The 15,194-nt window shown below is 43.4% G+C and overlaps 1 protein-coding gene across 2 annotated transcripts in view; it reads right to left on the bottom strand.

Moving 5' to 3' along the window:
• Positions 1-15,194, bottom strand: part of PDPK1 (3-phosphoinositide dependent protein kinase 1) — a 174,301-nt gene that overhangs the window by 103,809 nt on the left and 55,298 nt on the right. For both annotated transcript variants that reach the window (XM_075133342.1, XM_048866418.2), the window contains exon 5: positions 14,179-14,323. In XM_075133342.1, the coding sequence (XP_074989443.1) occupies positions 14,179-14,323 (145 nt within the window). The remainder of the gene's footprint in view (positions 1-14,178; positions 14,324-15,194) is intronic.

The following is a 15,194-nucleotide window of genomic DNA, read 5'->3' on the forward strand; positions in this document are numbered from 1 at the left end:
TTTGCAAGAGAGGCATTTCTTGAAGCCCGGTGAGCCTGGCATACCCTGCTGGGGAAGGAGTCCCCAAAGAGGAAAAAGGCAGGAAAGAAACTGAAGTAGTCTTTTTTTAAAAGCGTATAAGAAGGAGAAATAGCTAGAATTACAACTACGAACTATGAGGCTAATTAACTATAGAAATGCAGCTTAAAATGATGGTCCTAATAGACTGCAAATAGCGCGGTCTGTAGCCAGGGGCAGTAGAGAAGGAACTGAGGGGTGTTAGCCTGCTTGCACTGACTAGCCTCGTGGCACAGCACAAGGAGAGACAGTGCATGTGAAGGCCTAACGGACACCGATACCCAAGTTCTCCAATTAGCAGCACAGGGACGCAAGCACACCTACAGTGGAGCACCCATAGGGCCACTATTCAAAGAACTCCAGTTACTGTAAGTAACCTCTCTTTTTTCAGCATTTGTCCACATGGATCTCACTGTAGATGACTGACTAGCAGTTACCTCTCAAGGACATAGAGAATACGAGTCCTACCTAAATAACGTCTGCAAGGTAGCTCTGCAAAATTGAGTATTTGACTTAAAAGTTGCCACAATAGAAAAGTGTTTAGTAAATGTATGAGCTGAACACCATGTAGTTGCCCTACAAATTTCCGATATGAACTCTCCTAAGACATGCTACTGAGGAGCCTGAGCCCTGGTAGAAAGTGCCCTAACTGAATGCAGAAAGGGAAACTTATTTATAGTACAAGAAATCTTAACACAATCAAGAATCCATTTTGCAAGTCTCTATAGAAACTGCCTGTCCTTTAGATTTACTGCCAAAAGCTATGAAAAGTCTGAGAGACGTCCTAAAGGCCTTCATTCTAGAGAGATAAAAAGATATGGCTCTAAATTAATATACAATATGGAGCTTAATTTCAGCTGGGGTGCCATGAGGCTTAGGGGAAAAAAAGAAGTACAGGTAAACGTATAAAACAGTTAAAATGATCATCCGAAACCACTTTCAGCAGAACTGTGTGACCTGGCCTGAGTGTAGCTTTATGCTTATGGAATATTGTGTAAGGGGGTCCAGCCATTGAAGTCCGCAACACACTCACTATGAACTGAATAATGACAGGTTTCAGAGGAACAGCCGTGTTAGTCTGTATTCGCAAAAAGAAAAGGAGTACTTGTGGCACCTTAGAGACTAACCAATTTATTTGAGCATGAGCTTTCGTGAGCTACAGCTCACTTCATCAGATGTATACCGTGGAAACTGCAGCAGACTTTATATACACACAGAGAATATGAAACAATACCTCCTCCCACCCCACTGTCCTGCTGGTAATAGCTTATCTAAAGTGATCAACAGGTGGGCCATTTCCAGCACAAATCCAGGTTTTCTCACCCTCCACCCCCCCACACAAATTCACTCTCCTGCTGGTGCTAGCCCATCCAAAGTGACAACTCTTTACATAATCAAGTCGGGCTATTTCCTGCATAGATCCAGGTTTTCTCACATCCCCCTCACTCCCATACACACACAAACTCACTCTCCTGCTGGTAATAGCTCATCTAAACTGACCACTCTCCAAGTTTAAATCCAAGTTAAACCAGAACATCTGGGGGGGGGGTAGGAAAAAACAAGAGGAAACAGGCTACCTTGCATAATGACTTAGCCACTCCCAGTCTCTATTTAAGCCTAAATTAATAGTATCCAATTTGCAAATGAATTCCAATTCAGCAGTTTCTCGCTGGAGTCTGGATTTGAAGTTTTTTTGTTTTAAGATAGCGACCTTCATGCCTGTGATTGCGTGACCAGAGAGATTGAAGTGTTCTCCGACTGGTTTATGAATGTTATAATTCTTGACATCTGATTTGTGTCCATTTATTCTTTTACGTAGAGACTGCCCAGTTTGACCAATGTACATGGCAGAGGGGCATTGCTGGCACATGATGGCATATATCACATTGGTGGATGTGCAGGTGAACGAGCCTCTGATAGTGTGGCTGATGTTATTAGGCCCTGTGATGGTGTCTCCTGAATAGATATGTGGGCACAATTGGCAACGGGCTTTGTTGCAAGGATAAGTTCCTGGGTTAGTGGTTCTGTTGTGTGGTATGTGGTTGTTGGTGAGTATTTGCTTCAGGTTGCGGGGCTGTCTGTAGGCAAGGACTGGCCTGTCTCCCAAGACTTGTGAGAGTGTTGGGTCATCCTTTAGGATAGGTTGTAGATCCTTAATAATGCGTTGGAGGGGTTTTAGTTGGGGGCTGTTGTCATCATGAATAGGTCGGAAAATGAACAAGAGGCTGCTCGGCAGCTCTCCAACACGAGTTTCTACAAGCCATTACCCTATGATCCCACTGAGAGTTACCAAAAGCAACTACAGCATTTGCTCAAGAAACTTCCTGAAAAAGCACAAGATCAAATCCGCACAGACACACCCCTGGAACCCCGACCTGGGATATTCTATCTACTACCCAAGATCCATAAACCTGGAAATCCTGGGCGCCCCATCATCTCAGGCATTGGCACCCTGACAGCAGGATTGTCTGGCTATGTAGACTCCCTCCTCAGGCCCTACGCTACCAGCACTCCCAGCTACCTTCGAGACACCACTGACTTCCTGAGGAAACTTCAATCCATCGGTGATCTTCCTGATAACACCATCCTGGCTACTATGGATGTAGAAGCCCTCTACACCAACATTCCACACAAAGATGGACTACAAGCCGTCAAGAACACTATCCCCGATAATGTCACGGCTAACCTGGTGGCTGAACTTTGTGACTTTGTCCTTACCCATAACTATTTCACACTTGGGGACAATGTATACCTTCAGATCAGCGGCACTGCTATGGGTACCCGCATGGCCCCACAGTATGCCAACATTTTTATGGCTGATTTAGAACAACGCTTCCTCAGCTCTCGTCCCCTAAAGCCCCTACTCTACTTGCGCTATATTGATGACATCTTCATCATCTGGACCCATGGAAAAGAAGCCCTTGAGGAATTCCACCATGATTTCAACAATTTCCATCCCACCACCAACCTCAGCCTGGTCCAGTCCACACAAGAGATCCACTTCCTGGACACTACAGTGCTAATAAACAATGGCCACATAAACACCACCCTATACCGGAAACCTACTGACCGCTATTCCTACCTGCATGCCTCCAGCTTTCACCCTGACCACACCACACGATCCATCGTCTACAGCCAAGCTCTGCGATACAACTGCATTTGCTCCAACCCCTCAGACAGAGACAAACACCTACAAGATCTCTGTCAAGCTTTCTTACAACTACAATACCCACCTGCAGAAGTAAAGAAACAGATTGATAGAGCCAGAAGAGTTCCCAGAAGTTACCTACTACAGGACAGGCCTAACAAAGAAAATAACAGAACGCCACTAGCGGTCACCTTCAGCCCCCAACTAAAACCCCTCCAACGCATTATTAAGGATCTACAACCTATCCTAAAGGATGACCCAACACTCTCACAAGTCTTGGGAGACAGGCCAGTCCTTGCCTACAGACAGCCCCGCAACCTGAAGCAAATACTCACCAACAACCACATACCACACAACAGAACCACTAACCCAGGAACTTATCCTTGCAACAAAGCCCGTTGCCAATTGTGCCCACATATCTATTCAGGGGACACCATCACAGGGCCTAATAACATCAGCCACACTATCAGAGGCTCGTTCACCTGCACATCCACTAATGTGATATATGCCATCATGTGCCAGCAATGCCCCTCTGCCATGTACATTGGTCAAACTGGACAGTCTCTACGTAAAAGAATAAATGGACACAAATCAGATGTCAAGAATTATAACATTCATAAACCAGTCGGAGAACACTTCAATCTCTCTGGTCACGCAATCACAGGCATGAAGGTCGCTATCTTAAAACAAAAAAACTTCAAATCCAGACTCCAGCGAGAAACTGCTGAATTGGAATTCATTTGCAAATTGGATACTATTAATTTAGGCTTAAATAGAGACTGGGAGTGGCTAAGTCATTATGCAAGGTAGCCTGTTTCCTCTTGTTTTTTCCTACCCCCCCCCCCCCCCAGATGTTCTGGTTTAACTTGGATTTAAACTTGGAGAGTGGTCAGTTTAGATGAGCTATTACCAGCAGGAGAGCGAGTTTGCGTGTGTATGGGAGTGAGGGGGATGTGAGAAAACCTGGATCTATGCAGGAAATAGCCCGACTTGATTATGTAAAGAGTTGTCACTTTGGATGGGCTAGCACCAGCAGGAGAGTGAATTTGTGTGGGGGGGTGGAGGGTGAGAAAACCTGGATTTGTGCTGGAAATGGCCCACCTGTTGATCACTTTAGATAAGCTATTACCAGCAGGACAGTGGGGTGGGAGGAGGTATTGTTTCATATTCTCTGTGTGTATATAAAGTCTGCTGCAGTTTCCACGGTATACATCTGATGAAGTGAGCTGTAGCTCACGAAAGCTCATGCTCAAATAAATTGGTTAGTCTCTAAGGTGCCACAAGTACTCCTTTTCTTTTTACTATGAACTGAAGTGACACTTCACTAAAAATGAAGTTTTTATGGAAAGAGGATACAAAGAATAGGTTTATCAAGGCTCAAAAGGAAGATCCACTGATGACCTCAAAACTACATACAAATCCCAAACCAGAAAGGGATCGCTAACTGGTGGAAACAGTCAGACCCCTTAAAAATCTGGAAACGGGTGACAAAAAAAGCTTATATAACCCTTTATCTGAGGGTGAAATGCAGATATAGTTGTAAACGTACTTTGACAGAATTGACAGACAGTCCAGAGTGCTTCAAAGAAAACTGATAGCTCAGAATAAATGGGACAGAAGAGTCCTGTGGTTGGATAAGTCTCTGGTCAGAACATATTGAAAAAGTCTCCATTTAGTTAAGCATCCGAGCCTAGTAGAGACTCTTCTACTACGACAAGACCTCTTGAACAGCTAATGAACAATTCTTCTCAAGCAAGGTTAACCAGCGAGTGTCTATGCTGGCAAGCTTAAAGTCTCTGGGTTTGGGTGGAAGACTGGACTGCAGTCTAAGAACTGATGTCAGGAATGATCAGGAGCTGAGGAGTCAGCTGGAGTGAAAGATGAACAACATCTGAAACCAAAACTGACAAGCCCAAGTAGGGGCTATTAGCATTTTTGAGCTTTGTCCAGACATTTTCCTGAGCACTATGGGGATTAAGAGGACAGATGGAAAAGCGTGCAGCAGTTATTGATCCCACTGCTAGAGATCCTGGACTCATTCCTCTCCAGGAGCAAAATATAGGTAATTTCTTGGTGAACCTATTGGCTATAAATATCAACAGACCCCCCCACTCCCGCAGTCCTGAAATAGAAGACTCAGAACTAAGACTTTTACCTCCCATTTGTTGGAGATGGAGCCTTTCCAGATGAGGAAATCAGCATTTTGAATGCCTGAAAGACGTAGAGCTGGATGTGATGACAAATGCATCATTTTTATAAGAGGATTGCTTCCTGATAGACAGATCATCTTGCACCCCACAGTCCTGTTTATACAATACATCACCACCATATTGTCCATCACGATTTGGATGGTGGAGTTCTGAAGCATGGGCAGGAATATTTTGCAAACTAGATGAATGGGCAGTCTACTCTAATGCATTTATATGTAAATGCCACTCCGCTTGGGACCACCAATCCCTGCTTAGATGCATCTCTTACAATAGTCTTGTGGGAAGGTTTGGTAGAATGGGGACTCTGACAGACTTGAAGGGGGTCTTTATCCACCAATTCAGAGACTCCAGAATTTTCAGGGACTTGCACTGGCAGTTCCAGTGTGTGTCTGACCAATAAATGGATGACCCTGTAGAGACGTCAGATCCAAAAAGGATGCCAACCTTCCCCCCCCCCCACACACACCTTTTTCTTTAAGAAAAATGGAAGTAGAACCCGTTGGCGCACACACACACACTCAATCACACATCAGTGAAGATGACTACCTATTTCACCCAGCAGTAGTTTGTTGTGACAGGGGTCCCTGAAAAGGGAATTGGCATAGACCAAAATTAGACAAAGTACTTATGTTGAATCATTTCTAAAACTGACTAGTCAATTGCAATGTTCCCTCTAATTTTTTCCATCCATGACCAGAATGAATTTTGTTATGTGCACCAATTATTGAGGTAAGGTGTGGATGTGCACCACCAGTAGAAACAAAAAACCTAGATATAATATCCCTATGGTAACTTTTAAAAATATAATTACTTCAGCCAGGACAGGTTAGGCATTTTAGAACTCACTACTCAAAGAATTAAATTTAAGCATAAGAGAAATAAAAATTATGAAATGCATAGACCAATCAAAAAACTCAAACAGCACGTTGAAAGAATAAAATTACAGAGAATATGTGCACGTTCACAGCCTGGCAAGACTCCAAGACAGCAGCTGCTCTGGGGAATCCTTCAGGTAATCAATATTGCTTACTCTCACGCTATATGGTGCTTTTCCTTAAAGCCCCAGTGTGTATACACTGGCACAGAAGTATGTGTAACAGCATGCCCTTGAGTTCTGGGAGAAGTGGAGCGGCTTCCTCCCATGCTAAGTTATAGTCAGAGGACTAAAAAACTTAAAGTATCTGTACACCCGAAGTGTGGAGTCCTGGCTGACAGCTCTGACATGGAGCTGTGCACCGATAGAGAAGTCAGGCCACTGCCCCAGTCCTGGGCAACATGGATCCAAGATGATATAGTCATAGAATCTCAGGGTTGGAAGGGACCTCAGGAGGTCATCTAGTCCAACCCGCTGCTCAAACCAGGACCAATCCCCAGTTTTTGCCCCAGATCCCTAAATGGCCCTCTCAAGCATTGAGCTCACAACCCTGGGTTTATCTCCCAGACCACATTCCTCATTGAAAGACCTCCCCCATTTTTTTCTACAGAGGACCCAGCCATCTCTCTCCACCAGAGGCAGCGCCTCTGTGGAAGTTACTGTCACTTTAGTGTTTACACATCAATTTACAGTGTTATGACTATATTCACAATGGAAAAAGACAGAAACTCAGGGATTGTTTTAATTAACGTGCAGAATTTCAGATGATGGCAAAATGCAGCCCAAATGGTGGAGCCTCACTAAAATCCCGAGTGCTACTGTTTCTTTTCAGCCCTATGATTTGCTGTTGTATGTTTCCCTTTTAAGTAGATAGGCACTCAAAGCAGACACAGCAGCAGCAGACACCAGCAGGCTCCCTCAGTCCCACTCCTGAGCCCTGTCGCTCCTCCCTCCCTGGCTCAGCAGAGATGGGGTATGGGGCAGGAGGAGAGGGACACCCCGACATCAGCACCCTCCTTCCCCACCGCTCTGCATAACAAGTGAGAGGCTCCCGGGAGCAGCTCCAAGGCAGAGGGCAGGAGCAGTGCGACAGTGGGCAGAGGCACACCTGAAGTGCACAGCACTTGATAGCTTGCTGGGTGGCCGCCTGGCCATGCAGCTTAGAGGGAACTTAGGGTAGGGCCTCTCTTTTTCAGATAACAAGGCTCTTACAAGCATCCAAAAAGTCTCTGATAACAGTGAGGGCATCTCAGGCCTTTGTCTAGAAAAATATAGTGGCTCAGACTCTGCTTCCTCTTCTCGTAAGTGCACAGAGCTCTAAAGAATGGAGGGCCTCTCGAGTCCTTCAAGTATGAAGTGCCTCATAGAATCATAGAATATCAGGGTTGGAAGGGACCTCAGGAGGTCATCTAGTCCAACCCCCTGCTCAAAAGCAGGATCAATCCCCAATTTAATCATCCCAGCCAGGGCTTTGTCAAGCCTGACCTTAAAAACTTCTAAGGAAGGAGATTCTACCACCTCCCTAGGTAACGCATTCCAGTGTTTCACCACCCTCATAGTGAAAAAGTTTTTCCTAATATCCAATCTAAACCTCCCCCACTGCAGCTTGAGACCATTACTCCTCGTTCTGTCATCTGATACCATTGAGAACAGTCTAGAGCCATCCTCTTTGGAACCCCCTTTCAGGTAGTTGAAAACAGCTATCAAATCCCCCCTCATTCTTCTCTTCTGCAGGCTAAACAATCCCAGCTCCCTCAGCCTCTCCTCATAACTCATATGTTCCAGACCCCTAATCATTTTTGTTGCCCTTCGCTGGACTCTCTCCAATTTATCCACATCCTTCTTGAAGTGTGGGGCCCAAAACTGGACACAGTACTCCAGATGAGGCCTCACCAATGTCGAATAGAGGGGAACGATCACGTCCCTCGATCTGCTCGCTATGCCCCTACTTATACATCCCAAAATGCCATTGGCCTTCTTGGCAACAAGGGCACACTGCTGACTCATATCCAGCTTCTCGTCCACTGTCACCCCTAGGTCCTTTTCCGCAGAACTGCTGCCTAGCCATTCGGTCCCTAGTCTGTAGCTGTGCATTGGGTTCTTCCGTCCTAAGTGCAGGGTCCTGCACTTATCCTTATTGAACCTCATCAGATTTCTTTTGGCCCAATCCTCCAATTTGTCTAGGTCCCTCTGTATCCTATCCCTCCCCTCCAGCGTATCTACCACTCCTCCCAGTTTAGTATCATCCGCAAATTTGCTGAGAGTGCAATCCACACCATCCTCCAGATCATTTATGAAGATATTGAACAAAACCGGCCGCAGGACCGACCCTTGGGGCACACCACTTGATACCGGCTGCCAACTAGACATGGAGCCATTGATCACTACCCGTTGAGCCCGACAATCTAGCCAGCTTTCTACCCACCTTGTAGTGCATTCATCCAGCCCATACTTCCTTAACTTGCTGACAAGAATACTGTGGGAGACCGTGTCAAAAGCTTTGCTAAAGTCAAGAAACAATACATCCACTGCTTTCCCTTCATCCACAGAACCAGTAATCTCATCATAGAAGGCGATTAGATCTCATCTGTCCTTAAACTGAAAAGGTCAGGACCTTCAAAAGGTAAGTTCCTGATCACAGTTTGGACTTCTTTTGGGAATCCAGGCAATTGTAACAGTGATCTGTGGATAGTTAATACCGCTGAAGCTATAGCACTAGGATCAGAATCATCTAATGATGCTTGAAGAGCTGTCTTTGCCACAAAGTGCACCCTCCTACGGCCACATTACTTAGCTCTTTCTTAATATCATGTAGGAGTTTTTTGTTCACCTGCATAACCCTGTTCTTCTGGAGAAAGTTGTATTTGGCCAACAGAGCTTGATAACTGCTTATCTGCATCCGAGGCCTAGCTGAAGAATATACTTTCCTAACAAGCAGCTCCATTTTCTTGGGTTCTTTCTTCCTGGGAGTCAACTTGGGGGGGCCCACAGTGCTTGGACATTTGTGGGTACCTGTAACCATAAGCGACCGTGGGATTAGATGTGCAAAGAAATATTCAAGCCTTTTTGGAAGTACTTGACATTTATGATCTGCTTTCTTAGATGTTGAAACAATTGAGGCAGGGGTTTGCCACAGTTCTTTAGCTGCAGTGAGTATTACCTTATTGAATGGCATGGCCAAATGGCCCTGAGATTGAGAATCCTCTTGAACCATCTCAAGAGGAATTTCTAAAAAGCCTTGGCCTTCCTCTTAAGCAAGTCTTGAAAAGCACTGAAATCTATTGTAGCAGATGATGACAGAACAACTGCGTCATCCAGAGATTAAGAGGATACTGCAAGCAGAAAGGGCTGAAAGTCATATTCCTGCAAAGGCTCCCCTTCATCCTCTCCAAAATGAGGACCCTGTTCAACCTCTTGCATGATAGGTTGACCTGCAGAATGTACAGGATGGTTCCTTATGAAGTGATTGATTCCTTCACCTTAACATAGAAGAGTCAGGACCTGGAAATTGCTGCGGGTTCAATCCTGGCCAGTAAGACCAGAACTGTGTCCCATAATAAGGCCTGGGATACCAAAGTAGTGGAAACAATGGAGTTTGAGACCTGTCAGAAGATGGTACCTCCGATGAGAAAGTTTCCTCCTCACCTCCCTTTCTAGGATCATATTTGGAGAATGAGGATAAAACAGAGAGGAGGAGTCAGAATAGTAGAACTTCTCCACAGAATCCCTGTATCTCCTAAGAGACAGCCATTGGTACCAGTGGTGAAGGTCAAGGGATATCTTCATGTCTAGAACCTTTGGTTCCAGTACAGAAACTATCTTCGAACCCATAGAAAACAGAGGAAAGTCCATTAGAGGAGTCTCCAGATCTGGAGTGACCATTAAGTCCACTGGAGCTATAAAAGATCACTGCAAAATAATAGGGACTGGTACCAATGTAATCAGCACCAAGCTTGCTGGTACTGAAGTGGCTGACACAGCTGTAAGCACAGTTCCGAGGAATCAGTGATAGATGGTTCTACAGCCATTAGTACCAATGAGCTGGTAGGGACAGTAGAAGATTGCTAGTGTAATTGTGAGGTAGAGGAACAAACCCTTGAAGGGTCTGGCGGTACACTGTGCCAGTCTGATTTGAAGGAAATCAACTTGAAAGCCTCCGTGTAATATAATTTGGATTTTTTTTTCTTTGTTGGTACTGGAGACTTTGACCAATACAAGGTCTCTCTGCCTTTGGCCTGAGAAGGAAAAAAAGGATAAGTCCAGAATGTTTCAGAGCAGCATGAGGTCTTTGGGGGCTTGTCTTCACTGAAGACTTAACTTGAGCTCAACAGTGAGTTTTTCCCATAGCATTCTCCAAGTGCACACAGCCACACACTTCTATCAGTGCTACACAGCATAATAGCCACCACTCCCTGAGCTACAGAGGAGACAAAGAGGTAGGTTTTAATGTGTTCCTTTATCTTGAGGTAACCGCAGTGCAGATGAGTGGTCACAACAGTTGGGACACAATGGTCCTCCAATCCCTTCCCATAAACCCCCAACTGGAAGTAGACTATTAATCTGCCTCTGCTCAGCATTCATCTTGCAGTTTGCCTGCTGACAATTTCTCCAGCTTCACACTTCTCTTGTGTTTCATACAACACAACAAGGCCCATTAACAAGCCCTTGTACCAATGTATAACCACCAGAGCAGGCAGACAAGTTGTCTTACAACATCTGTGAATGCAAACAGAGGCATAGTAAATAGTGGTGCTATAAATCTTAGGAGAAGTAACCAGACAGCTGTATTGCTTGGTGCAGCCAGACACAGTACCAGTATGGATGCAAGTGATGACAACACGGAAATGTGGTCATGCTATTCTGGGTTAAGCTATCACTGGTTAACTTACGCAGTAATTGCTTACCCCCATGCTTAGCATGCAGTGAAGGCATAGCCTTGGATGCAGAAGACCTGTTAACACCTAGAATGGTATCCCTGGTAGCCAGAGAACTGCTAGACAATGGCTTTAATGGAATAGCATTCTCTAGAAAGGGAGCTTCAGAGTCCGATATGTTCCTTGTAGATTTCTCTGCGAAGAAAACTTTCAGACAGGCATCATAAACTCTTTGAGTATGCTTTGAAAATGATGTGCAAAGTGCATATTTGTCAGTTATGTGAGACTCCCTCAAGCAGAATAAACATTTTGCATGAGTATCTCTTGCAGGCATGGGCGAGTCACAAGCTAGGCAGATTTTAAAACCCAGGGACCAAGACTCAGCAGTGTGTGAATCACGGTATCAAGGGAAAAACAAAAAAGTTATTTTTGTGTGTGTTTTGGGGTGGGGGGGTTCTTTTGGCCAATGGGCTCCAACAACTTGAACTTTTAGAACTACAGAGGGTACTAAGAATAATCCTAACTACCTATCAAACTACAAGTACCTGTGATGTAGTGGAGAAGCAGAAGGACTCTGTGCTGCTCTAATTCACTGCCATAGGCACGGAGAAGGAAACTGAGTGGTACTTGGGGCTGTTCTGCCCTTTACACACTCAGGGTGGGGAAGACTTTTATGGTCACTGCTGGTTAAAAGATTCCAGACTCTCAGGCAAGGGGTGTGGACACCTACAGTGGAACCCATGTGGACAAAAGCTCAAAGAACAGAAAGTGCCATTTCTACAGAGTTATTTTTCAAAGTAGAACCACTTTAAGATGTCTGGTTATCTGCGGTCATATTTCTAAGTGTTCAAGAAAACCCCAAGAGAGTTCGAAGCATTTTAATAGAATATGGTTTCGTAAAAAAGTCAACTGTACGATTGTGACATCAGCAGAAACTCGATCTCACCACCCAGTACTGAGCTGTCCATAATTACCTCCATAGCATTCTAAACTTAAGATATCTACAAGCAATTCTCCTATAATGCCAGATTTCTAATAAAGCCCTACTAAAAGAAATACATAAATAAAGGTAAATTTATACACGTTTTAAAAACTCTTGTGATTACATAAAAGACAAAGAAAACAATACAGGAAACAGTGCCCCTCTTCCCTATACATAATTAAAATATTAAATAGCATTGTTTTTTGACCTTTCTGGAATCTCCCTCCCATACAACATATATTACTGGCTGGGAAACTGAACCCCTGAACTCTTTTATAGTGTTTATTCCATCCTAGTGTTTCATGGACACCTTCTCTCTGTCAGAATGGATGGATCAATTTCCTCCCTCTTCCCATTCACAACTGTTTCTATGCAAAAATATTAGAAAATGTATTTTTAGCGTTCAACATAACAGGAAACAAGAAGAGCCAGCAGCACATGATCAGACAGCTCTCCAAGACTCTGAGCAAGTGTTTCGGGAACTTTTGGAATACATGACCTAATAGGTCTCTTCTCAACTTTAGATTCTACGGTACAATCTCTACTCCCAGCCACCCCTACCCATTTGGCTATTGTGTCAAATAGGGGTAAAATCTATCTATAGTTAGCAAACCAATTTTATATACATGACAGAATATTCTCATCCAAACAACAAGATTGTAATTCTTCTCTTGGGGCTCTTAGAGACCCAATTAAAAGCTTTTAGAAAGTTTCAACATTTTCCTATAATAACCAAAATTAGTTTTAAAAAGGAACTCAAGATAAATATTAAGTGCACCCTTAGCTGTGTTCTCATCACCACTTTAGATTATCTAAACTAGACTTTAAGGGTATGTCTACACAGCAAAGAAAAACCAACAGCTGGCCTGCATCAAATGACTTGGGCTCACAGGGTTCGGGCTGCAAGGCTGCTTCGTTGCTGTGTAGACTTCTGGGCTTGAGCTGGAGCCCCGGGCTCTAGAGCCCTCTGGGGGTGTCTCTTTCTCTGTCTGTGTCCCCCGAAGCTTGGGCTCCAGCCCAAGCCTAGAAGTCTACACATCAATGAAACAGCCCCGCAGCCCGAACCCTGCAAACCTGAGTTGGTTGGCACAGGCCAGTCGTGGGTGTCCAGTTGCTGTGTAGACATACCCTAAATTGTCTTTTCACCATTTCTGCTCTTTGTCCAAGCTGAGTAGTAACACAAAATATAAAATCTGGACTAAGTCAGTTTTACTTTTGTTTATATAGTCTCCTGCACACTGTACTTCACAAGCAGATCCCTGCTCAGGACAGTTCCTTAAATCCCGCTCCTGCCCTGCAATATCTACTCCCATTCCCATTGTTTTTTGCATTTTTATCCCACCCACAAAAACCTTGGATCCCACAAATCCCGCAAGACAGAGATTCCTGCATGTTAACTATATATTCAGCCTCTCTCTTATATTTTATTTATATAAATATGAGAGAGACTGAATTCCATTTTTTAATTTTTTTTATTTATGTATATACAATATAAAGGGAATTCAGACAATTTTTACTGCTAAAAGAATAAAACTAATCTTGCTTAAACCATGTAAAAAATACTTTAACTCCTGTTATGGAAATCAAACTTCTTTCTATCCCTTGCTTAAATTTAAGTATTAAAACCTTTATTTAAAAAAAGAAAGACTTGCTTTACATTGCTGAAATTCTATTTATGACAAACTGACAACAGATTTAATGTTTTCCTGCAAATTACTACAATCTGTTGCAGGGAGGATTGAGTGGGCAAAAATACCAAAGTACATTTTATCCACTCCTGCTATTATGGCAGCAGGTATTGCAGGACCCGCAGAATCCCAGTCCCGCAGAAGGGCTCTATTCACAAGCACCAGTTTGATTTTGATTCATAATACAGCAAGCAAATACTTATATTTACAAAAAACATTTATATTAGTTTTTTACAAAAGCTACATATTTAGTCATATTTAAACTATATCACAAGTGAGCCTTTAAAAAATTATTCTTTTATTAAATACCATTGCAAATATGTTGATCCCAATTAAGTACCTTACCTGTGAATTATTCCCTTTCCATGCAAGTACTCTAATGCTGATACAATTTCAGCAGCATAAAACCTGGTACAGGTCTCATCAAATGAGCCAATTTTGCGAATATATTTTAAAAGCTCTCCATTTTTGGCATAGCTAAGTCCAAAATCTGAATATAAAGTTAAGGATTATCACTAGGACATTTTAAAACATCAAACTCAAACTTATTTTGAGGACTAAAATAAAAATAAGATTGAATAAGAACTATGGAAGAATGTGGAGCCTAATTCCAAAACTGTTTTGGTACTAATCCAAGGCAACATTTTCTGACACTGCTCTCCATTTTTATGGCACACAATTAAGGTAATTTAGATGCTTAAATCCTCTGTTTTGAGACATAGTTAATGACCTGAATAAATCACTTAAATAATTGATTAAAACTTCACCTACAGTTATTAGCTCCTGCAAAAATAGAGACCCAGTTATGGCCAGGCTGAAACTGTCTGACTGCCGTTTGGAGAGTTATACAAAATGCACTGGTCTCAGCCCAGTTTGTAGTGAGCAGGTGTTTACATTACAAAAAGAGACTACTACATCCTGCCTATCGTTGGCAGCCTCAGCAAGTATATCATGAATGATTAAATGAGCCCTGAAAGGAGACTAAATCTATCCTTTCACCCCTAGAAAGCACCACTACAGAGCAGAAAGCTCAAAGGGAAGTTTGCCATAGCTTGGTCTTGTACCTGTTCTATGAATAAAAAGGGCGACCTCAGACTCCAGAGCTCTGAAGAGAGAATACTTACCAATATAAAATGAACTTGAAATAAACAAACTTTTAAGAATGGTTGGAGAGAGATGCCATGGAGGAGACTACACGTTCCTGTTGGGACACTGAGGGTCTCCTCTTCATACTGTAACCAACGACCAGCCAGGTCTCTTGTACAGTAATTCTAAGAACTGCTATTAAAAGGCCCAACCAGAACCTTTTCAATGCCTTAGCCCCATTATTCAGATTACTCTACGTGCCATTTTAGATGAGA

This window comes from Caretta caretta, chromosome 10 (genome assembly GCF_965140235.1).
Source record: "Caretta caretta isolate rCarCar2 chromosome 10, rCarCar1.hap1, whole genome shotgun sequence".
Classification (NCBI taxonomy): Eukaryota; Metazoa; Chordata; order Testudines; family Cheloniidae; genus Caretta; species Caretta caretta.